The sequence below is a fragment of the Nelusetta ayraudi genome, unplaced genomic scaffold, assembly GCF_046127955.1.
Source record: "Nelusetta ayraudi isolate G7.1 ecotype Tasmania unplaced genomic scaffold, CSIRO-AGI_Nayr_v1 ptg000024l, whole genome shotgun sequence".
NCBI classification, from domain to species: Eukaryota; Metazoa; Chordata; class Actinopteri; order Tetraodontiformes; family Monacanthidae; genus Nelusetta; species Nelusetta ayraudi.
The window spans coordinates 1,538,010-1,563,643 of NW_027466074.1; the positions used below are offsets into that span (position 1 = coordinate 1,538,010).

Consider the following 25,634-nt stretch of genomic DNA (forward strand, 5'->3'; position numbering starts at 1 on the left):
CATCATCAAGAGCCAGTAATGGACTCCACAGTGCAGCACTCGTTCGCTCGCCCTCCCTCTCCCATTTTATTCTGTAGTGCCAGATTCTGAAGTCGATTTCACTTTGATTTTCAGAGTGATGACACCCTGGAAAAACTCATCCATCATTTATTTTGTATTCAGGTTGGAGTATTGCAGGTTGTCAAAGCTCAGCTGTGATTGGCTGCTCTCAGCTCTGAAGTCCAACCCCTCCCACCTCAGAGAGCTGCACCTGAGTTGGAACCAGCTGCAGGATTCATCAGTGAAGGAACTGAGTGTTTTTCTGCAGAGTCCAGACTGTAAACTGTAAACTCTGAGGTCAGTACTGGTTTGGAACCAGTGGATGATGGTTTCAGCACCAAACACAGTTCATCACACATGTTGAATAAACATTGAACTGAAGGTTGATTCATCTCAAAATGACATCTAGAATATGAAAACTTCATTCTGTTCATGTTTGAAGTAAAAAAAAAAAAAAAAAAAAGGAAAAGGAAAAACAGGTCATCAGTTGTCATGTGAGCAAACATCATTTCAACACACATTAGTTTTGGACAGAGGATTTAATTTCAAGGTGACATTTTCTGTGGTGTCAGATTCTGAAGTCGACGTTTCACTTTGATTTTCAGAGTGATGACACCCTGGAAAAACTCTCTATCATTATAAACTCTCCATCATTTATTCTCTATTCAGGTTGATTGACTGCAGTTTGTCAGAGGTCAGTTGTGATTGGCTGCTCTCAGCTCTGAAGTCCAACCCCTCCCACCTCAGAGAGCTGGACCTGAATATGAACCCCCTGAAGGAGTCATCAGTGAAGCCACTGATGGATCTTGTCTACAGCAGTGACCATCAACTGGAGAGTGTGAGGTTAGTACTGGTTTGGAACCAGTGGATGATGGTTCCAGCACCAAAGCCAGTTGATCCCACAGCAGAGGTCCAGTGTTCCCAGTCACAGTGTGAGAGGAGGATGGTGACGTCCAGCTGCTCCTCATTCATCCAACATCTGCTGCCAAACTGCTTCTTCTCTCAGTTCACCACTCAATTATTGATCAGTTCATCTTCATCAGGCCTCAGTATCAGTCCAACACTCCATGGTCACATGACCTTCTGATGTTCCACACTTGACATGTGACTGAGAGTCTGCTTCTTCTCACCAGTCACTCCATCATCTCCATCAACTCTGTGATGATGCGTTCAAGGACCGTGAGTCCTGACTCCTGCTGTCTCTTCTTATCTTTGCAGGTGGTGGTGAGGATGAGGAGAGTGAAGAGGAGAGCTCCATCTACTGGTGGCTGACAGAACTACAACCAGTGGAGCCAAACAGCAAGCTGCACGCACCAACACTGTGTGGGTGTGTCACGACCTTTGACCCCAGTGCAGCCTGGTGGCTGGCGGACTGCTTCTCCCTACAAGCTGCTGTGGTTACTGGGAGAGACGTCCCAGAAGCCACTGGTGGAGCTGAATCCTCAGTGGAAGAAGCAGGACTTGGAGCAGCTGCTCAGTGAAGGCAGCAGCAACACAACCACTGCTTCTGCTCTCATCATCCACGGCTGGAACATCTCAGCATGAAGGTTCCACACATCAACAACACACTGCTCTGCTCTCACTTCAGACTTCTATAACATCTTCATTTTGGAGGTGAAAAATACTTTTCAAGAGACTTTATTTCTGCTTCATGATCTTAAATAAGGAAATCATGTGGAAAAGATAAAGTGATTCACAACACCTGTGATGGGAACTCAAATCATTATTGAATCATAAGTAAGACAAAAGAAGTTTCCCTCAAAATAATTCATGGTTTTGATGCTTGCCAGATGTTTGTGTGGAGATTTCAGAAGGACGTCAATGAATCAGAAGGAAACCAGATCATTTATTTTATGTGATTATGTTATATCATCCAAACTTTGTTACTAGCTCAAACATTATATTTCAATGATTCAATATTCTGACAATAAAAGCCATCACAACCTGTGTGACCTTGAACCTCAACTGACGTTTAATTTCTGCTGCTTTAACACTTTGATTATATATCTCCTGAAGTCCTACCATGGGGATTCTCCATATCTGAATAACTTGTGTACTCAAACCTTCTGTAGGCCATACCCACTTCTCCACTCAGTCTCAACATAAACCACATGAATCAATGAAAATAAATCTCACTTTTACAAACAAATCCAATTCAGTTCAAATATAATTTAAATAAAATAAATGATACATTATAATTAATCACCAACAGATAAATCAATGCAATATATGAGGTGGTTTGCCCTCTCTGGGTCGGTGGGGAGGCCCTGCCTCAGGGGGAGGAGTTCCAGCATCTCGGGGTCTTGTTTGGGACGCCTCCCTGGGGAGGTGTTCCAGGCATGTCCCACCAGGAGGAGACCCTGCTGGAGGGACCAGGTCTCTGGGCTGGACTGGGAAGCCTTGGGGTCCCACTGGAGGAGCTGGAGGAGGTGACTGGGTCCAGGGAAGTCTGGGGGTCTCTGCTGAGGCTGCTGCCCCCGAGACCTGACTCCAGATACGGCAGTAGAAGATGGATGGATGGATGGATGGTTGCCAGGTGATAGAACATTTCATAAAAACAGACTCTGCATTATAACTTCTATTACACTCTAAATAACTCACTCCAATATAACTGCACTCGTCCTTCTCTCACATTACATTGGATCACAATGACCAAACAACACAACAAAGACAATGATCCAACTGTACTGCCACGTCCAGACTCAGTGTAGGTCTGTAGGCCTCTTGGACCTTCATGTGAACCACTGCGTGTTGACTGGAGGTGAAACATGGCTGACTGCTGTCCTCCTACCTGGACAATGCAATCTCACTTTCAATCTCACAGCCACTAAAAAACCTGATTGTGATTGAGAGGTCCTCAGCAGCCAATCACTGTTGGGAGTCCAGCCTTCAAACACTCCTCCTGAATCCACAGTCACATCTGTGAGCATCTGGAACTTTGGCCCTGATCCTCCACACCACACAACTTGGGATGACAGCGCCACCTACCTGGGTCCTTTCAGCAGCCAGTCCATGCTCTGACCCGTTTCCACTGTGGCCTGTTGTGTCATCTGGACTGGAGTCTGGATCATCAGTGTCCAGGTTCATGGAATCTGTCAGAGTGCCGCCGTCCTGTGATGTAATGATAGAGAATCACTCTATTTATACTAATGTGCAGAACCACTAGAGTGTCATTTCTTCACTGCTGTCAGCAACAAGCATTTGGTGTCACACTGGTGTACAACACTTATGGGCTAATTAATAAGAAATGACATATTTATGAATCACCCGCAATGCCCAGATTGTTGCTGCTTATCTGCTGATATGAGCCGTCAACTGTTGCAATATAGAACCACGGGCAGGAAATTACAATTAGTGTAGAGCGTATTATAATTTAAAACTTTACTAACGGTAGTTCTTTAAAGAATTTAGCAGGGATGGAACAGGCTAACGTGACGACGTCGCTTGTAAAACGGTAGGAGCTCAACCTGCTGTCACGGTGAAAACTCCGTGTTACGTCCCGTCGAGGGGGACCGAGACGCAACGTGTGGGACACCTTCCCCCACTCCCAAGGCTCATTAATTTCTCACGGCAGTTGGCGGTTTTCAACAAAAACATTTATGAATCAGTAAATGAAAGAAACAAAACAACTTAACTGGTGGGCAGCAAAGGCTTCAGGGTGGGCCCAGGCCAAAATAATAAACCAAACTCCAACTAGCTCGCCTTAAGAACTAACTAAAGAAAGAAAGAGAAGCCAAATACAGAAAGGCTAACCTCCCTACATACTTAATAAACAGGAGAAAAGAGGGGACAAAGAAAATTGCTGCCCACCCCTTTTTTTTTTATTAACCTCTTTCAATGAACTCCAAAACATACATGGTCAAAATCCATATGATTATTATGTTGTTGTTTTTTTTTAATGCTCATACAAAACAAAAAAAGTGTAGTGAGAGTCGTCTGAATTGGGTTCAGTGAGGGTCACATTCACTTGTAGTGCATTATTTCCAGCAGCAAGCTTCTCCTGTTACGACTTTTCAGTTCACTAACTCACTCCACCGTGGTGGAGTGACGAGCAATCAGCACGTGAAGTCTACGATGAGCTTCCTCCCACGGAAGCACCATAGAAAGACACGGATTAAATAGTATGGCTTGTCCACCAGAAGGCTGTATTATGGTGTACGTAATATAAAACTTTGGCCCAGTTCTGCTTGTATTGCATTGTATTGGTTGGTGTTCCTGAAGTTTCATTTTTCGTCCCTTTTTATTTTTTACATCCATGTTTGTGATGAAATAGTATTGTGAATCGCGAGCTCGCATTGCATGCTGGGAAACAGCGTCACTCAAGGAAGTTTTGGCTTCGCTGACACGGTCCTGAAGGGAAGTGGGTTTTAGTGCACTGGAACGGGATGAATGTGTTCAATCAAGCAGTACAAACCTGATTAATTGTCTTAATACTTCACTTCGAATGGCCATATTGTTTAGGATTAGAATTAGATGACAACTTCTTCACAATATTTGCAACTATTCAATTTGACCAGCAGGTGTCAGTAGAAGACGAAATTTCATGTTGACTATTTCCTAATGGAAGTGCTCTCTTTACGTTGGATTTTTCTCATAATTATTTGAAGTGTAGGCCTGTATCTGCACACAATTTGGAAATCGTCCCAGCGCCCTGAGCTGTAAATTTGGACGGTGTAAAAGGAAAATGGCCAGCTGCAGCAGAAAAGTGGACCCATACATATATATATATATACATATATATGTATATATGTATGTATATATATATATATATATATATATATATATATATGTATATATATATATATATATATATATACATATATACATATATGATCTATATATATATATATATATATATCTGCAATTCATATTTTAACGGTTTATATAGACCCCTCAGGCTCCATTCAAAATGGGGGTTATTGTAGGAGAGTTGCAGTCAACTGAGATTTGGAGAGAGTTTGGATTACTAGATTTTGGATAGCGTTTATAGTTTGGAGTGTTTGAGACTAGATAGCGTTTAGTTTGGAGATAGTTTTGAGAGCTTAGGGAGAGAGTGAGGAGAGGAGAGGTGATAGGATGGAGCCCCCTGTCCTGTACATCAATGTCCATGTTACACAAGCATCTATGCCAGGGGTGCCCATTACGTCCATCGCGATCTACTGGTCAATTGCGAAGGGAGTTTGGGTCTATCGCATGGAGAGAGAGAGAGAGAGTGAGTGTGTGTGAGAGAGAGAGAGAGATCCGCGTCAATTACAGCAGGTAGAATCGTTCAGGCAGGATTAGAAAACACGGTGGATCTGGTTGATTTTGGTCATAATGTACGATGTGCTGGATTTTGTTCTTACATGTGCTGTGCTTTACAGTGAAACGTAAATGTGACGTATCGGCTTCGGCACTATTCAGATCAAATAAAGACCAGACAGGGACAGGAAAAAGAGTTTCGCTGTTGTTTTACACGCAAAACTAACGGGGTTGTCGCGTGAGTTTGCAATCCTGGCGTAAACTGATGGAGACGCCTCGCTCGGAAAATGCGCTTCAAAGTGCGCACGCACTGCAGACACGCCGGAGATCCTGGGAGATGCTGCTAGCAAAACGTCACACACACACACACCAATTATCCCTAACCTATGCGCTGGAAAACACAAAACTATACAGCAAAACATCTTAACGTAAACACACTTTTATTGATAAAATCAAACATAGGCAGATATAACCTAAACAATTTTAAACCATGAGTTTTCTGTGCAATGATGAGCATAAATGCACATGGGAACATGTTGACCCATTTAATCCTTTCTTTCTTTATCATTGGACTACAAATATATTTCTGAATGACTTTTCCTGTTTTATAGGAGGTGGATCTTTTTGACTTGCTCATTTTAAAAGTAGCTTGCATGTTGAAAAAGTGTGAGCACCCCTGATCTATGCCCTTTTCCAAGTCCCACAATCACTTTCACTGTCATCTGCCTGATTACACCCATGCCATTTTCAGAAAAAAATTGCACAAACAGAATACATTCAAAAAATGTATCATACACATAGTTATCAAGTCAAGTTATTTATTTATTGTCATTGTTGAACAAAGTTAACAACAAAATTTGTTTGGAGCATCCCCATAACCACTGGCATCAGTACCCATAAAAATAATCATAAATAAGTGAGAAAAAAAATTATATATATATATATATATATATATATATATATATTTATATATATATATATATGTATATATATATATATATATATATATATATATATATGTATATATATATATATATATATATATATATATATATATATATATATATATATGTATATATATATATATATATATATGTATATATATATATATATATATATATATATGTATATATATATATATATATATATATATATATATATACAGACTCTCAGTCACATGTCTAGTGTGGAACATGTGAAGGTCATGTGACCATGGAGTGTTGGACTGATACTGAGGCCTGATGAAGATGAACTGATCAATAATTGGGTGGTGAACTGAGAGAAGAAGCAGTTTGGCAGCAGATGTTGGATGAATGAGGAGCAGCTGGACGTCACCATCCTCCTCTCACACTGTGACTGGGAACACTGGACCTCTGCTGTGGGATCAACTGGCTTTGGTGCTGGAACCATCATCCAATGGTTCCAAACCAGTACTGACCTCACACTCTCCAGTTGATAGTCTCTGCTGTGGACAAGATCCATTAGTGGCTTCACTCTTGAATCCTGCAGCTGGTTCCCATCCAGGTCCAGGTGTCTGAGGTGGGAGGAGTTGGACTTCAGAGCTGAGAGCAGCCAATCACAGCTGAGCCCTGACAAACTGCAGCACCACAACCTGAATAGAGAATAAATGATGAAGAGTTTATAATGATGGAGAGTTTTTCCAGGGTGTCATCACTCTGAAAATCAAAGTGAAATGTCCACTTCAGGATCTGCAATCTGAAAGCTGACCACTAGATGGGAGGATTTTACACACTGTACCTTTAAACCCAGTTTCATTCATTTCAAACACAAACCAGTGACTGCAAATTGAATTTCCAACAGCAGTCAAGTGAAAATCATGACAACAATAACAAGAGTGATAGAAGTTGGAGAGTGAAGAGGGTGAACTGACCTCAGAGTCTCCAGTTTACAGTCTGGACTCTGCAGAAAACCACTCAGCACCTTCACTGTTGAATCCAGAAGGCAGTTCCAACTCAGCTCCAGGTGTCTGAGTTGGGAGGGGTTGGACTTCAGAGCTGAGAGCAGCCAATCACAGCTGAGCTTTGACAACCTGCACCTCCACAACCTGAATAGAGAAGAAATGATGGAGAGTTTTTCCAGGGTGTCTTCACTCTGAGAATCAAAGTCAAAAGTCGACTTTAGAATCTGATACTCAACAAAGGAGAGAGGGTGAGTGAATGAGCGCTGCAATCTGAAATCTGACCACTAGATGGCAGGATTTTACACACTGCACCTTTAAACCAGGGGTGCTCACACTTTTTCAACATGCAAGCTACTTTTAAAATGACCAAGTCAAAAAGATCTACCTACTATACAATCGATGTATCGATGTGTGTGTGTGTGTGTGTGTGTGTGTGTGTGTGTGGAACGCAGATGTTTTGCTAGCAGCATCTCCCAGGATGTCCGGTGCTTCTGCTGTGCGTGACTTTGAAGCGTATTTTGCGAGCGAGGAGTCTCCGTCAGTTTACGCCAGGATTGCAAGCTCACGCAACAACCCCGGTAGTTTGGCGTGTAGTTAAAGAAAACAACAGCCAAACTCTTTTTGCTGTCCCTGTCTGCTCTCAAACAGAATGCAGGTATCTGAAGTATACCTTGATTTTGTTCATTATAGTTGCAGATTTAAAATGAAACCTGCTTTATATCTCCTTTATTTGATCTGAGCAGTGCAGAAGCCGATTCATCACATTTACCTTTGACTGTAAAACACAGCACATATAGAAACAAACTCCAGCACATCGTACATTATGACCAAGATCAACCACAACCACCGTGTTTTCTAATGACTGAGAGAGCGGTTCGTCTCTCTACCCCCCCCCACCCCCCCCACCCCCACCCCCTCGACCTAATGGGCACCCCTGCTTCAAACCCAGTTTCACTCATTTCAAACACAAACCAGTGTCTGCAAATTGAATTTCATGACAACAATAACAAGAGTGATAGAAGTTGTCGAGTGAAGAGGGTGAACTGACCTCAGAGTCTCCAGTTTACAGTCTGGACTCTGCAGAAAAACACTCAGCTCCTTCACTGATGAATCCTGCAGCAGGTTCTCACTCAGGTTCAGGTGTCTGAGGTGGGAGGGGTTGGACTTCGGAGCTGAGAGCAGCCAATCACAGCTGAGCTTTGACAACCTGCAATACTCCAACCTGAATAGAGAATAAATGATGGAGAGTTTATAATGATGGAGAGTTTTTCCAGGGTGTCATCACTCTGAAAATCAAAGTGAAATGTCGACTTCAGAATCTGCAACAACACTTATATCAGTAGACTCATCAAGTTGCAAGGCAAATTTCTTACTGATAGGGATCTTGTCCAAAACCACACTTTCGATGTCTGCAGACATCTCATTAATACGTCTGGAGATTGTGTTATCTGAGAGAGGGACTTTGGCTATTTCTTTAGCCGCTTCGGGTCCGAGCGTCTCATTTACAATGGCTTTGCAGGCGGGAAGTATTAATTGCTCTGCCACAGTGTGGGACTTTTTTGATTTAGCCACAAGTTCAGCGTAGTGTTGCCACCCGTCCCGTTTTTCCCAGAATTGTTCTCTTTTTTCACCACCTGTCCCGGGAAAAATAAAATCTCTCCCGGGACACAATTTGTCCCGTTTTTAAGGGAAAATGACAAAACCTCATTTGATTTCTGCCTGTGGTCTACTCCCGTAAAATACGCGATTGTCCCGTACTTGGCAACTAAAAAACCTGTCCCGTAATGAACTGATACAGGACGCACTTCACTTTGTGTCCCGTATATTTCGGTGACCCCCCCAGTCGACAGACTTGAGACACCCCCCCACCCCCCCAGAGGTCCCGGATTTGTAACTCTGGTAGGTGGCAACCCTAGTTCAGCGACGTGGTAGCTAGCTTTAAGGGCTCTCTCGTTTACTTTTGCGGTTTTTCTCATGAAAGTTGCCTGTTTCTCCGTGTGTTCACGCAGGCGAACAAAATACTCCACATTTTTCTTTTGAACTGAGGGCTGTTTCGTTTGGAGATGGCGTTTAAGCTTACTTTGGACCATAGCACTGTTGGAGAGCTTTTCACCACATACCAAGCACAACGGAGTCGGTGCCGTTGCATCTCCGGTAAAAGTAAATCCAAATGAAAGATAACTTTCATTGTATTGCCTCACGCCAGAAACTTTGCTTGACGTCACCGTCTTTGCCTCCACTCATACTAGGGCCTTCATCTGGGTCCGGATTTTGTCCAGGGTCCAGTTCAGAGTCAGCATTTTTCCTCTTCAAAAACTTATCCATCACTTTCAACCGTCGTCCCGCTATCCACAATCCACACACCTGTCGCTGCATCCATGCGTCACTAATTCGCTTGTCTCCAAGCGCAAGGCAATTAGCTACCTGCTGCTGCCACCTACTGGTATGGAAGAGTACTACATGATTACTCTGCCAGGCGCTAGACTGCACAGGCACACAAATGGGATAATTTCCCACGGCACACCTGACAATATCTCGCGGCATACAAACACTGGTTTACAGGAACGGGTGCGTATCAGAAAACGCTGGCAGTGTGTTTCCCGTGTCTTACTTCCGGTATAAAGTTCGCTTCAAAATTACAACAGAAATACTACCGAAAGATGCCAGTAGGTGGCAACGACGCTCTATAAATGCTTCTCTTAACGCAACAAATAAATGAAATGACTTTCATACTTACACCAACTGCTCTTAACCTATTTATTAAACAATTTAGACTTAAAGGCTTCTTTGTTGTTTCACCTTAACAGAACACTAATAATAATAATAATAATAATAATAATAATAATAATAATAATAATAATAATAATAATAATAATAATAATAATATTAAGAAATTGCCATTTACAAAACGTGCACATTTCTTTTAAACTTAAGTGTAGTTGTTTTCCATATCTATTGACGCAAATGACGTTAACCTTGCAATGAACGCAGCAACACTTGTACCTAATAACACTAATGATACAACAAATACACGTCAAAATGGTTGCAGTGAAAATGGACGCTTTTAATCATATATGTTTTGGCTCTTGCCAAGTAAAATTTCAGGAATTATTCTTTGTTTGTTTAGAATGTCGGACATGTATTCAGCGCTTTGTGATGAAGAGCTGGATGCCGTCATTGCAGAAATCCAACTCAGTCACCCAAACACAGGGTACAGAATGATGAGAGCATTCCTTCATGCCAGGGGATTACGAGTGCAAAGTAAGTTTGATATGAAGTTGATCCCCACATGAATGTATTCAGTAATCTGTATTGTGCATCAGTTTAACCGAAACAAACAAATATAATGAGCTTTATTTGTATAACGCTTTCCGTACAAAATGTAGCTAAAAGTGCTTACATGGATGATTAAAAAAAGAATGGCGGTATATTTAAAAAAAAGAAAGGGGGGGTATTTAATAAATGAAATCATACCTTTTGTCAGCATTAACCTGTGTTAACACGGATTTGTGCCTTTAATATTTTATGTAGTTTGTCTTTCTTTTTTTTTTTTTGCTGTTGTTGTAGTTCAAAGAGTACGTGATTCCTTAAGAAGAGTGGACCCAATTGGGACTGAAGTGCAAGCCTTGGCCAATCGCACACTAAGACGGAGGCAGTATTCTGTTCCTGCACCAAATGCAATGTGGCACATAGATGGAAACCACAAATGAATACGGTATTTTTCAAAACTGTTTTTAAATACTTGAACAAATGAAACATTGAGATTTTCTACCCACTCCAAATCTTTTCATCTTTGTACCATACCTTTTTTGTGTCAAATAAGCTGTGCATGAACCTTTTTCAATTAGCTATCTGATGCCTTATATATTTTAGATTTCTCTTTCCATCTTCTCTCCCTTTTTTACCAAAAGCTGGAGATTTGTCATTCACGGTGGAATAGATGGCTTTAGCCGTTTAATTGTTTATCTGTCTGCTGCAATAAACAACCGAGCATCCACAGTGTTGGAAACAGGGGCGGTCCTAGAATTTTTTTCTTGGGGGGGGCAAGCTCGGGGCACAGACGGGTGGCACACCGGAATGACATTTGTTTTGTTTTTTTAAATGCCCTATGCCTTAGGTAATAATAAATGGTAGGCGGAGGTATGAATAATATAACTATTTTATTTACCTAAATAATGCACAAAACAGTGTATCATCCAGCATTTAGTAATCTTATCTGACTGAGTAAAATGCTTTTTGTTTGTTTGAGTGGGTTGATCTGTGCTCCGGGAGAGTATACTGGTGTATCTAGTACTAGTAACCTAGTATTAGTTTCAGCAAGATAAACAAGTGTTTCATAGGTATCTATGTATCTTTGTTAACTTATAGAGATGGAAACCAACAACTGAGTTTAGTTATGAATGTTTTTTTTTTTTTTAATTCATAACAGGTACAAAGTGCATACACATGAAAAATCCCTTTGTGAGAATTATATTCAAGTTACCAAAGTTTGACTTATATTACAAGTACACAGTTTATGTGTATTATTTACAAACAGGATTATGACAGCTGAATACGCTTGTTTTGGTGTTGACTACCTGCAGAATGCTGAATTGCAGATGATGAGTCCTCAACTTCATCATTGGGAAAAGTTCCTGGGAAAAGTTGTATAAATTACTCATAATGTCAATACAAGTATAACATCAACTAAACTTTTAATACTTATTCAAATGTTATCGATTTTAAAGACACCCTGCTTCCTTTCTTGACAATGTGGACATATCCTATTCACTTCATTTAAGCGTCTTATGTTATAGGCCACTTGTCTATCCATTAGCTCATAAAACAACAACCACACTTCCATTCAGCACCAATAAAGAGCATTAAAATAGACATAAAGTAATAAAACAGAATGTAATTAGATTAAATTAATATTGCCCATTCCACAGTCCAGAACAAAGCAGAGGTGGTGTGCGACTTTGAGTGTGACTGATTCAGGATGCAGTGACTGCAGTGATGGTGAGGTGAAGCCTCATGAGGCATTGAACCACTTGAGCCAACTGGTTCGAGAAACGGTTCATTTCTCGAAGCTTCATGTGCACACGAAACCACCTACTGGCCAAATGTACAATCACAGGCAAGCTGTGTCTGAACAACGTGTGATGCATTGAATTTTTGTGTCTGTTATGTCTGTTGGGAATGACCAAAAAATGAATGACCAAATAATTTCTGTACATAAATTATATATATATATATGGTTTTTTTTTCTCACTTATTTATGATTGTTTTATGGGTACTGATGCCAGTGGTTATGGGGATGCTCCAAACAAATTTTGTTGTTAACTTTGTTCAACAATGACAATAAATAAATAACTTGACTTGATAACTATGTGTATGATACATTTTTTTGAATGTATTCTGTTTGTGCAATTTTCTTCTGAAAATGGCATGGGTGTAATCAGGCAGATGACAGTGAAAGTGATTGTGGGACTTGGAAAAGGGCATAGATCAGGGGTGCTCACACTTTTTCAACATGCAAGCTACTTTTAAAATGAACAAGTCAAAAAGATCCACCTCCTATAAAACAGGAAAAGTCATTCAGAAATATATTTGTAGTCCAATGATAAAGAAAGAAAGGATTAAATGGGTCAACATGTTCCCATGTGCATTTATGCTCATCATTGCACAGAAAACTCATGGTTTAAAATTGTTTATGTTATATCTGCTTATGTTTGATTTTATCAATAAAAGTGTGTTTACGTTAAGATGTTTTGCTGTATATTTTTGTGTTTTCCAGCGCATAGGTTAGGGATAATTGGTGTGTGTGTGTGTGAGTGTGTGTGTGTGTGTGATGCAGACGTTTTGCCAGCAGCATCTCCCAGCATCTTCGGCGCGTCTGCAGTGCGTGTGCACTTTGAAGCGCATTTTCCGAGCGAGGCGTCTCCATCAGTTTACGCCAGGATTGCAAGCTCACGCGACAACCCCGGTAGTTTTGCGTGTAAAACAACAGCGAAACTCTTTTTCCTGTCCCTGTCTGGTCTTTATTTGATCTGAATAGTGCCGAAGCCGATACGTCACATTTACCCTGGACACCCTTGTCCAGGGTGTCCCCTGCCTTCGCCCTAAGACAGCTGGGAGAGGCTCCAGCAGACTCCCGTGACCCTGAGTTCGGGACTAAGCGGGTATGGAAAATGAATGAATGAATGAATGTAAAGCACAGCACATATAAGAACAAAATCCAGCACATCGTACATTATGACCAAAATCAACCAGATCCACCGTGTTTTCTAATCCTGCCTGAACAACAATAACAAGAGTGATAGAAGTTGTAGAGTGAAGAGGGTGAACTGACCTCAGAGTCTCCAGTTTACAGTCTGGACTCTGCAGAAAACCACTCAGCTCCTTCACTCCTGAATCCTGCAGCTGGTTGTCACTCAGGTCCAGGTGTCTGAGGTGGGAGGGGTTGGACTTCAGAGCTGAGAGCAGCCAATCACAGCTGAGCTCTGACAACCTGCACCTCTCCAGCCTGAATGTAGAATAAATGATGGAGAGTTTATAATGATGGAGAGTTTTTTCCAGGGTGTCATCACTCTGAAAATCAAAGTGAAATGTCGACTTGACATCCAACGAGTGCTGCACTGTGGAGTCCATTACTGGCTCTTGATGATGTTGGTGTCTGGGCCCCCTTGCACCAAAGTAGGATTGCGTCATCCAAGATGAGTCACTAAGCCTTCAGCGTTCAACCAATCCACAACACGTGTGTCCAGGCTTCATGGGTCGCACTAAAAGCCATCCAGGATGAGAAGACACGGATTCATCAAGCCAGGTGAAAGCTATCCTGGATCAGTGCGCCATGCACGCGGCTTCTTTCCATAGACCCCGGTTATGGAGCTGGGATTAACGGATTGGCCATCTTTGACCTCCTCATAAGCCTCCATGAGGATTTGCGCCTGGGACGGGGATTCAGACTCTCGAACTTTCTTTTTTTTTGTAATTTATTGTTTATTTGGAGAAGCAAGTGTACAGACATTTCTCTTGCGTACAATATAAAGTCCACATCAAGTGTGGATATGAAAATATAATTGCTAATAATACTCCATTCCTTTTAACATAAAAAAGAAAGAAAGAAAAAAAAAAACACAGTAAAATGTGTATCATCTCATGAACCAGTCTAGCAGTGTGTATCATGACAATGATTTTACAGAGCAGTCAAATTCAGTTTACAGAAATTACAGCTTTTATATATTCCGTCCATTTTGTCCATATCCTGAAAAAGGAGTCTCTTTGACCTTTAAGACAGAATGACAATTTCTCTAGAATGTAAATATTCTGAACAATATCAATCCATTCATCAATTGTAGGTGCTTCAGTCCTCAACCATTTTCTCGTGATAGTTTTTTTGCTTGCTGCCAGAAGCATTGCCATGAGTTTTTTATCTGACAAATTCCAGTTATCCCATGAGATGTCTCCTAAGTACAGGACTTCACATTTACAAGGAATTTTCTCAACAAAAATGTTATTTAAGTGCATGCACAGTTGATCCCAGAATGGTTTGATCACCGGACAACCCCAGAAGATATGGTAATGATTTGCCTTGTCTGTCTTACATTGTCTCCAGCAGGTAGCACTGTTGCTGTGATGTTTTTTCTGGGCAGGGGTTACAAAAAACCGAACAATGTTCTTCCAACAGAATTCCCTCCATGAATTGGAGCTTGAGGTTGTCCATTGAAATTTGTGAATCTTTTCCCAGCTTTCAACTGAAATAATTAAATTTCCTTCTTTTTGCCATTTATTCCTTATGTAGTCTGTGTCAACTTGTTTGTACAGCTGAATACCATTGTATAACTTGGAGACAACTTTAGTACAGGAACCTGATTTCAACAATGACAAAAGCACTTCTAAGAATCCTGGTCCAGCTGTTTCCCAAGTTTCTTGTAGATTATGATTATAGTAAGACCTAACCTGCAGATATCTGAAGAAGTCATCCTTCTCCAACCCATTTGACCTTTGAAGTTCTTCAAAACTCTGAAACACCCCCCTCTTGATAAATGTAATAGGTGGTTAATCCTTTTGAGATCCATCCCTTGAATCTCCCGTCATTCTTGTTTGGTTTAAAAGCCGAGTCAAAAGCGCACCACTTGAACATTTTGATCTGGTTACCTAAATGGCAAATTTTCACTATTCTTCTCCAAGAGTTTAGCATTGTGTATAACATCGAGTCATGCGGTATCATCAAATCATCTTGTAGTTCTTTGTCCATCAACATCGATAAGAGAGGTACACCTTCCACTGAGGAACTCTCTATGTCTTTCCATCCTGCATTGTATTGTGGACAGCATAGATAGATTAATGGTTTCAGTTGAGCTGCAAGATAATATTCCTGTAGGTTGGGAAGACCCAACCCCCCTTTCTCTTTCTTCAACTGCAGTGTTCTGTACCTTATTCTGGCCTTTTTCCCTTGCCAGATATATTGTGATATTAATCTGTCCCACTCTGTAAATTGTTTCTCTGGAATCAAGATAGGTAAGCACTGAAATAGATATAACAAGCGTGGACTGACTCAACTCTGGAGTGTAAATTGAAAAAAGGGATCACATTCCATCTCTGTATGTCTATTTTTAGTCTTGATGGTAGGGGGCCATAGTTGGCATCGAAAGTCCTGGAAAATTCTTTTGTTAGAAAACCCCCCAAATGTTTTATGGAATCCGCCTCCCAATTCCATCTATACAAACTCTTAATTTTGTTTGGAGGGACATAATTCAGTGTTAAAACCTGAGTCTTGTTGATATTAATCTTGTAACCCGACAATGAACCATATTCCGCAATCATCTCCATTAATATGGGTATAGTTTTAGTTGGATTTGTTATAGTTAGTATTAAATCATCAGCGAACAGGGATAGCTTTTGTTCACCAGAGGCCATCGCAACTCCTGTTATGTCAGGCCTCTGCCTTATCCATTGGCTCAAAGGCTCTATAAAAAGGGCGAAGAGGAGAGGTGAAATACAAAACCCCTGCCTCGTACCTCTTTCCAAAATAAATGATTCCGATAGATCTCCGTTAATTTTTATCTTAGCTGATGGTTTCTCGTACAATGCCGCCAATACATCAATTAAGGACTGGTGGAATCCAAATTTATGCAACACTTTATACAGAAATGACCATCTGACCGAGTCAAATGCCTTTTCTGCGTCCAAACTCAGCATTGCAGTTTCTATTTTGTTTTGTTCTACGTGATTCAAGATGTGAAATGTTTTTCTGGTGTTGTCCTGAGTCATTCTGTGTTTGATAAAACCCGTCTGGTCCTTATGTATTATGTCGGGTAAAATCTTTTCAAGCCTCTGTGAAAATATGGCAGTAAATAATTTATAATCAATATTTAACACACTCACTGGACGGTAGTTACCACAATCCAATTTATCCTTCCCCTCCTTAGGAATTACTGATATTATTGCGTCTCTCCATGAAGGAGGGATTATTTTCTCTTTCAAAACGCAGTTAAACGCTCTCAATAAAGTAGGGATTAACTGATCTTGCATTTCTTTATACCACTCGGAGGTAAAACCATCCATTCCTGGGGATTTTCCTCCTTTTAACTTTCCAATAACTGCTCGTAGTTCTTCGTCGGTTATCTCCGATATTAATTTTTTATTTTGTTCACTCGTGACTGTAGGGAGAGTCAGGTGGGAAAGAAAGATGTCTATCTGATGATCGTTGTTTAATTTGGGTTGGGAATATAAGGTCTGATAAAAGTTTTTAAAACATTTATGAATATTTCCTAGTCCTGTCTCAACACCATTTGTATTTGTGTTTCGTATTTTATAAATAGTTCTATTTGACTGTTGTTTTCGTAATTTAAATGCTAAGAGCTTGAGCGATTTCTCCCCCCCTTCATAATATTTTTGTCTTGTAAGGAGAAGTTTCTTTTGTATCTCTAGTGTGTTTAACTCATCCAATTCTCTTTTCACTTCCTTGATTTTAATATTTGTTACCTCCCGGAAGGTTTTAGAATGCTCCTGTTGGAGTTTCCTTAACTCCTCCTCCAGTTTGTATTGTTTTTGTAATCTCATTTTCTTTTCGTTTGAGGAGATCGCTATTATTTTACCCCTGATCACCGACTTTAACGCGTCCCAGAGTATAATTGGCCCCACCTCTTCATTGTCGTTTTCATCCAAGTATCTTTTAATTTCTTCTTTCAAATTATTTTTAATAATTTTATTTTTCAGCAAGTTTGTGTTAAACCTCCAGAGAGTGAATCTGTTTTTCTTAGTCAGAAAAAAAGACATATAAATTGGACTGTGGTCCGAGTTAGGGCTCTGGCCGATTTCACATTTTTCTATCCTATGAATATCATCTTTGAGCATGAAAAAATAATCTATGCGTGAGTATACTTTGTATGGAGGGGAGTAATGCGTGTAATCCCGACGACATGGATTTTTAACTCTCCATACATCCACCAATCCAGTTTCTTCTAACATGTTTCTGATTCTTTTACTGATAGTTTGTGTATTAGATTTTCCATCAGACGAATCCAAATTCGGGTTTAATCTAACATTAAAGTCCCCGGCATATATCAATACCCCTTGAGTTTTTGTTACTGTCATTTCAAATATGTGTCTATAGAAGGTCCAGTCGCTACCAGGTGGAGCATAAACATTAATAAGAGTTATCAGGACGCCATCAATTTTCCCTGTAGTCAAAACAAATCTGCCTTCCTTGTCTTTATGTTCTGCAATATGTTCATAGTGCAGGGTACTTGATATTAAAGTTGCCACCCCTCTTCGCCTCCCCGAAGCATGGGAAGAAAAATACACATATTTATATCCCATCTTATTCAACTTGGCATGTTCGGAATCGTCTAGGTGGGTTTCCTGCAGAAAAGCTATTTGGACCTTTTCTTTCTTTAATTTAGATAAAATCTTCCATCTTTTTATCGGATTATGCATCCCATTTATATTGAATGAAACCACCTTCAGTTGTTTTCTTTCCATTTAAGTGATGTCTTCCATTTCACCAATCACATTGGAGAGCCCCCTCAAGCCCACTAGAACTAAAAGAACATGAACAGATAAAGCAAGAACATACATACTCACTGCACAATGAAAAAACAAAAAAACAAAAAACAAAACAAAACAAGCTCGGCTTCCAAACAGGGGTCCATAACCTAGACCCTGTTGAGCTTCTTGGTGACAGCCCGGAAGGGAATGTCCTCCCAAATCTATTGGTGAGGGCCCTTCAGGTGGCAGCAGCACAGTTCCGGATGGACCCTGACGAACCTTTTTGTGAAACTATCATCTTTAACTTAGCCTATGTAGAAATTTCTATCTGAGAAGTGTACCTCAAGAGGAAAAACATGGTATCCTTCAGTTCTCAAGGAGCTGGTGGTGATGTTCTCCTAAATGCCCGGAGCCTCTCTTTGTAGTTGACTTCTCTTGAAGAGCTGGAGGCGCCTTTCTCTCTTCTCCCTCCTGTCCTAGTTCAGGTCAGCCGCTCGATCTGCTCCTTCAGGGAATCAGGTGAACTGATGACTTTCACTTTGTAACCTCTTTTGACCATGTCCTCCATAGCCTCCTCTATGTTGTCGTAGGTTCTGGGCCCTTCTTCATATCTCACTCGCAATCTCGCCGGAAAAAGGGTCTGGAACGAGACCCCGTTCTCCTTCAGAGCCCTACGAACCTCCGTATACTCTCGTCGTTTTCTGAGAATGACTGGTGGGTAGTCGTGGTCGAGATTTATTCGCTTTTCACGCCAAAAGAGTCCCTTTTGTTGCCAAGCCTTGCGCAGTACAGACTCTTTCATTTTGAAGCTCGAAAACCTCACAAGTATTGAACGTGGTGATACATTCTTCGGGGGTTGCGGTCCCAGCGCCCGATGTGCTCTTTCTATCCGCACGTCTGCCGCGTTCTCGACCAGACCGAGCCCCTCTTTCAGTAAGGTCTCCACAAATGTAGTCATCGACTCTGAGTCCTTCTCGGACCCCTCCGGAACACCGTAGATCCTGACATTTTCCCGACGAGATCGACTGTCTAGGTCCGTTAGCTTTTCTTCCAGCTTCACGTGTAACTTTAGCAGCCCGGTTAACACTTCCTCCGTGTTTAGAGTCCTCTCTTCATTTTTCTCCACCCGCTCCTCCACTTCGCTGATTCTTGCATTCGTTTTATTAATTTCCTCCTTGATAGACTTCAGTTGTTCGTTGTTTTCCTGACGGAAACCTCTCAGTTCTTCTAGTAACACTTCTAAGCTAGCCATCTCGTCCTCGCTTCTTCGTTAGCCCGTGGCTTCACGGAGTTAGCTGTAACTACTTCCTTTCTCTCGCCGATTGTTATATAGAAGCAGGGGCTTCGTTTGTCGTCTTACCCCCTCTGTACGTTTACCGTGGTATGTGGAAATTATATTACTCAACTGGATGGGGGTAGGTCTGTGATTTCTTCGGTTCTTTCGGGAGCCGTTCTATCGAGCTGCCATCTCCATGAGTCTCCAGACTCTCGAACTTTCAAAGCTCGCGAGCTTGGAAGCCCAGACTCCCAGGTCATAGTCATGCGCACCAAGCATTCAGCATAAGGGATCTTCCCTTAGCCAAGCAGCCAGGGCGCATGATCAATTGGAGGCATAGTGACAGGACCGTCCACTGTCACAAAAACAAGCTCATGTTACTCTTTGATGTGTCTTCATCTTTCTATGGGATGTGTATTTTTATATAGGATGCATGGCAAAGTAGAAGTCATCTTAGAAATGATCCAATGATTGCAATATGATCTCAACTCATTTCTTTATCATGATTGAAATGAAATGATTCCAAAGCTTGAAATAATGACAGTGGCTGGAGGTGAATGTGATAACAATGTGCAGTGTTGAGTGGAAGAAGCACTGCCTTCCACTGGTGGTGACTGTTGACTGAGACAAGGATGAAATAGATCCTGGAACTCAGCCTGGTCTGGAGCAGCTCACTCCACACAATAAATCTCCATGGTAACTTCTAGCAGAACATATCTCACTTCCACCTATCCCACTGTTGTGCAACCACATCAAACATCAATTGATCCAGGATAACCAAGATATCCCGGCTTAATCCCTCATCCTAGTTTCCTGCAACAGGGCCCAGTCAAGTGAAAATCATGACAACAATAACAAGAGTGATAGAAGTTGTAGAGTGAAGAGGGTGAACTGACCTCAGAGTCTCCAGTTTACAGTCTGGACTCTGCAGAAAACCACTCAGCACCTTCACTCCTGAATCCTGCAGCTGGTTGAGACTCAGGTCCAGGTGTCTGAGGTGGGAGGGGTTGGACTTCAGAGCTGAGAGCAGCCAATCACAGCTGAGCTCTGACAACCTGCAGCTCTCCAACCTGAATGTAGAATAAATGATGGAGAGTTTTTCCAGGGTGTCATCACTCTGAACATCAAAGTGAAATGTGGACTTCAGAATCTGACACGACAGAAACAGAGAGGGAGGGAGAGAGGATGAGTGAGTGAGCGCTGCAATCTGAAATCTGACCACTAGATTGCAGTATTTTACACACTGGACCTTTAAACCCAGTTTCACTCATTTCAAACACAAACCAGTGACTTCAAATTGAATTTCCAACAGCAGTGAAGTGAAAATCATGACAACAATAACAAGAGTGACAGAAGTTGTAGAGTGAAGAGGGTGAACTGACCTCAGAGTCTCCAGTTTACAGTCTGGACTCTGCAGAAAACCACTCAGCTCCTTCACTGTTGAATCCTGGAGCTGGTTCTGACTCAGGTCCAGCAGTCTGAGGTGGGAGGGGTTGGACTTCAGAGCTGAGAGCAGCCAATCACAGCTGAGCTCTGACAAACTGCACCTCTCCAACCTGAATAAAGAATGAATATTTGATTCCTTCCATGGTGTAAATGTCATATTCAGAGTCATTCCTCCCTGTTGATGATCCAGATGTGCGGCTGTTGGGATCACTGAGTCATTCCCTCAAAGGAGTCATTGTGCCAGTGTGTTGTCAACACAATAACAACAGCAGTGTGTCAGTCAGTGTGCAGCCAATCAGCAGTGAAGATGGAAAATAATCAGTGAGTGCTTTGTGTGCTTGTGGCTGTTTTCAGTCATCAGAGTCTCGTTACAAGTCAAACACATTCAAAGGACAAGATGAAGAAATACTGCTGCACTATTAATCTGCCTTCACAGGATCTTCTGCTCAGTCATGTGACCTTCATCACCAATCAACAACTTCCATTGAGCTCTCAAGTGACTGGAGACATTTTCCACACTTTCTTCCACCATCCAAAGTCTTTTCTGGCTGCAGATTGTTGACATGAAAATATCAACAACATCCACTTTGTCTAGATGAGTTTTTAATATCTGCTTCAAAGTCTTCACACTGAGCAGCGTTACACACCAGTTGTCATCTGCTGACACACACTGTCCACCAGTAGAAAGCAGGAACTGACCTGAGAACTTCCAGTCTGCAGTTTGGACTCTGCACAGCACAGAGCAGCTTCACTCCAGGATCCTTCAGGATTGTCCAGCTCAGGTCCAGCAGTGTGAGGTGGGAGGGGCTGGACTGCAGAGCTGAAGACACCACTGCACAGTGAAGATCTGAGAGTTGAACACTGAATGAAGGAGAGCAGAATGAGAAGTTGCTGCTTCCATCATCATCATCATCATCATCATCATCATCATCATCATCATCATCATCATTACCATCATCATAATCTTCATCACCATCATCTTCATCATCATCATCATCATCATCACCACCACCACCATCATCATCTTCATCATTATCACCATCATCATCTTCATCACCATCATCATCTTCATCACCATCATCATCATCACCACCATCATCATCACCACCTCCATCATCCTCATCATCGTCATCATCATCATCATCATCATCATCATCATTACCATCATCATAATCTTCATCACATCATCTTCATCATCATCATCATCACCACCACCACCATCATCATCTTCATCATTATCACCATCATCATCTTCATCACCATCATCATCTTCATCACCATCATCATCATCACCACCATCATCATCACCACCTCCATCATCCTCATCATCGTCATCATCATCATCATCATCATCAACATCATCATCACCTCCATCATCATCATCATTATCATCATCATCAACATCATCATCACCACCATCACCATCATCTTCATCATGAATGATTGAAGAGTTGATTTTGGTTGACAGTGTAAATTCAATCAATCTTGTGCAATCAACTGACAACAATGAAAAAGAAGCTTCCCAAACAAATGTGCACATTATAAAGACTCACAACAACAAAAACATAACAACTGTGTGAAGGAAAAAGCAGCAGGCTGAAGCCCAAGCTGATTCTTGCCTGTCCTATACAGTCCATAAGATTAGCTGGAATAATTAGTCATACAAAATCAAAAAGGAAAAAAAGAGAAGTGCAACTCAACAAAATATGCTTGACATTATTCTTCATCATTGACTCACAATTCAACACACATACACACACACACACACACACACACACACACACACACACACACACACACACACACAGTGTTTACATACCTTACTGAACGTATCACAGCCTTCCTGCAGTTCCTCACAGCTGGAATCAGTCTCAATCTTCCCTCCCAGGTTGTGTTGTACTTGCTGGGGTCCAACTCCTCCATAACCTCCTCTGACATCTGCAGCATGTAGGCCAGAGCTGAACACTGGATGGCTGAGAGTCCCTTCTCTGATCTGTTCTCTGACTGCAGGAACTCTTGGACCTCCTGATGCACTGACTGATCCTTCACCTCCAGCAGACAGTGGAATATGTTGATGCTTCTGTCAGGAGAAACATCACCAGTGTTCAGCTCCTTCAGGTTGTTGATGACCTTCTGTAAGGTTCCTGTATGATTGTCAGTGAGACCCAGCAGGCCTCCTAAGAGTCTATGGTTGGATGCCAGACTGAGTCCATGGAGAAAGCGAACAAACAAGTCCAGGTGACCGTTTGGACTCTGCAGGGATTTCTTCATGATCTTCTGAAGGAACTCATCCAGGGATTCTCCAGAGTGACCATCTTCTGTCCTCTTCCAGTTGGTGTGACAGTGGAAGCTGAAGACTGCAGCCAGAAACTCCTGGACGCTCAGATGAACGAAGCAGTAGACGGTTTTGTGGAAGATCACACTCTCTCTTCTGAAGATCTCTGTACAAACTCCTGAGTACAAAGAGGCGTCAGTCACACTGAGACCACACTTCTCCAGGTCTTCACTGTAGAACATGATGTTTCCACTCTCCAGATGTTCAAATGCCAGCTGGCCCAGCTTCAGAAGAAGCTCCCTGTCAGCCTCCGTCAGCTCCTGTGGACCTCCTCCATACTTGTGCTGCTTCCTCTTGGTCTGGACCAGCAGGAAGTGTGAGTACATGTCAGTCAGGGTCTTGGGCAGCTCTCCTCTCTGCTCTGAGCTCAACATGCTCTCCAGAACTGTGGCAGTGATCCAGCAGAAGACCGGGATCTCACACATGATGTGGAGGCTCCTGGAGGCCTTGATGTGGGAAATGATCCTGCTGGACACATCTCCTCTATCTCTGAACCTCCTCCTGAAATACTCCTCCTTCTGGTCATCGGTGAAGCCTCGTACTTCTGTCAGCCAGTCCACACATGACGGAGGGATCTGATTGGCTGCTGCAGGTCTGGAAGTTATGCACAGCAGAGCCGAGGGAAGCAGATGTCCTCTGATCAGGTTTGTTAGCAGGACGCTGACTGACTTCTTCTGAGTGACGTCAGTCACCACCTGGTTCTTCTCAAAGTCCAGAGCCAGTCTGCTTTCATCCAGGCCGTCCAAGATGAAGAGAAGTTTGCAGACATGCAGCTGCTCTGCTGTGAGCTTCTCTAACGTTGGATGAAAAACATGGAGAAGCTCCAGAAGACTGTCGTGCTGCTCTTTGACCAAGTTGAGCTCCCTGAATGAGAGAGGAAGCACCAGATGAAGGTCCTTGTTCTCCAGGCCCTGGGCCCAGTCCAGAGTGAACTTCTGCACTGAGAAGGTTTTTCCAACCCCAGCGACGCCGTTGGTCAGCACCACTCTGACTCTGAGTCCCTGCTGCTCAGGTGAGGCTTCAAAGATCTGGCTGCACCTGATTGGACGGTCGTGGAGGCTCTTCTTGGTCTTCTTGGTCTCCATGGTCTCAGAGGTCTTGGTGGTCCTCTTGGTCTTCTTGGTCTTCTTGGTCTTCTTGGTCTTCTTTGTCTCTGTGGTCTTCTTGGTCTCTGTGGTCTTCTTGGTCTTGTTGGTCTCCAGCTGCCTGACCTCATGCTCTCTGTTGACCTCCTCACTCAGTCCCTCAGTGATGTAGAGGTCAATGTAGATGCTGTTGAGGAGGGTTTGACTTCCTGCTTCTTCACCTTCAGTCACACGTTCACATCTCCTCTCCAGACTGATCTTCTGCTGCTGTAGAAGCTCCTGCAGACCATCATCAGCCTCTGGAGCAGAGAAAAGGTTGGAGAAGAAAACATCAGTGTGACAGTGTGAGCATCATTTTCTCTCCACAACTTTTCAGCTGCTGTGGTGAAGCTGCTGTGTGACTGTTTGCTCTCAACGTCCCTCAGTGAATCTTCTCACTGGAGGTCCTGACGTGATCTCAGAGGGAGAAGTGAAGGAGGTGCTGGTGGACAGTCTTACTGTGATCAGTCTGGCTGTGACTGGCAGGTTGCAGTGCTGCTCCACACTGAAGACACGAGGACTCACCTGATGGAGCAGGCCGGTCCCAGAATGAGCCAATGAACCTTCTGTATAACGAGGACGTCCAGCTCATCCTGGCCTGCTGCTGCTGCTGCTGCTGCCGCTGTAGAAGCTCCTTCAGCTGCTGCTTCTCACCACCAGGACTCCCCTCCGTCTTCCTGTGGAGACACTTTGGCTTTGAGTGAGTGGATCAGTTGTTGGTGTCCATCACTTGTCAGCTGTTTTTCTGACTCCATCATTAGTTGGATGGAATCATTGTCTCCATCAACACTAACTGACAGCCTGCTGGCCTCCTAGTGGGCTCTTCACAAATCACTTCTTGTCTTTTGCTCTCTTTTCTAAATTCAATCCCTTCATGCAGCTTCACAATCAAAGAATTTGACCCACAAAGAATGGAGCGCAGCCGTTAATGACGGCGTCTTTTAGCCACCACGTTGCGCCCGTCATGGATTTGTAGCTGTTTTCTAGGCTGGTCTTGTCACATCATCTAATATATTATTAGATGACATATTCATCTATCAAATGTATATTTTCTATCTGGTGTGGTTGACACCTGGTGGGCTCTGGTTGAGCAGTGGCTCTGTGGAACTGGCCCTTTGTTTCTCAGCAGACAGAGACAGTGGAGTCACATTGCACTGAACTTTGGATTGAAATTCATCTCAGTGGAGTTGAGCTGCACTTTATGACAGAGCATCAAACATTCCTGCCACTGCATAAAGTTCAGTCTCAGAAAGGCTTTGCTGCATTTCAACATGATGA

General features: G+C 42.4%; 1 protein-coding gene across 1 annotated transcript in view; it reads right to left on the bottom strand.

Annotated features, from left to right (window-relative positions):
• The window catches only part of LOC142889834 (uncharacterized), a 62,073-nt gene extending 37,125 nt beyond the window's left edge, over window positions 1–24,948 (bottom strand). The window contains exons 1-3 of the mRNA XM_076028490.1: window positions 24,816–24,948; window positions 23,775–24,616; window positions 22,717–23,030 (exon numbers count right to left, since the gene is read on the bottom strand). Of these exons, the coding sequence (XP_075884605.1) occupies window positions 22,717–23,030; window positions 23,775–24,616; window positions 24,816–24,948 (1,289 nt within the window). The remainder of the gene's footprint in view (window positions 1–22,716; window positions 23,031–23,774; window positions 24,617–24,815) is intronic.
• Between the last annotated feature and the right edge of the window lie 686 nt (window positions 24,949–25,634).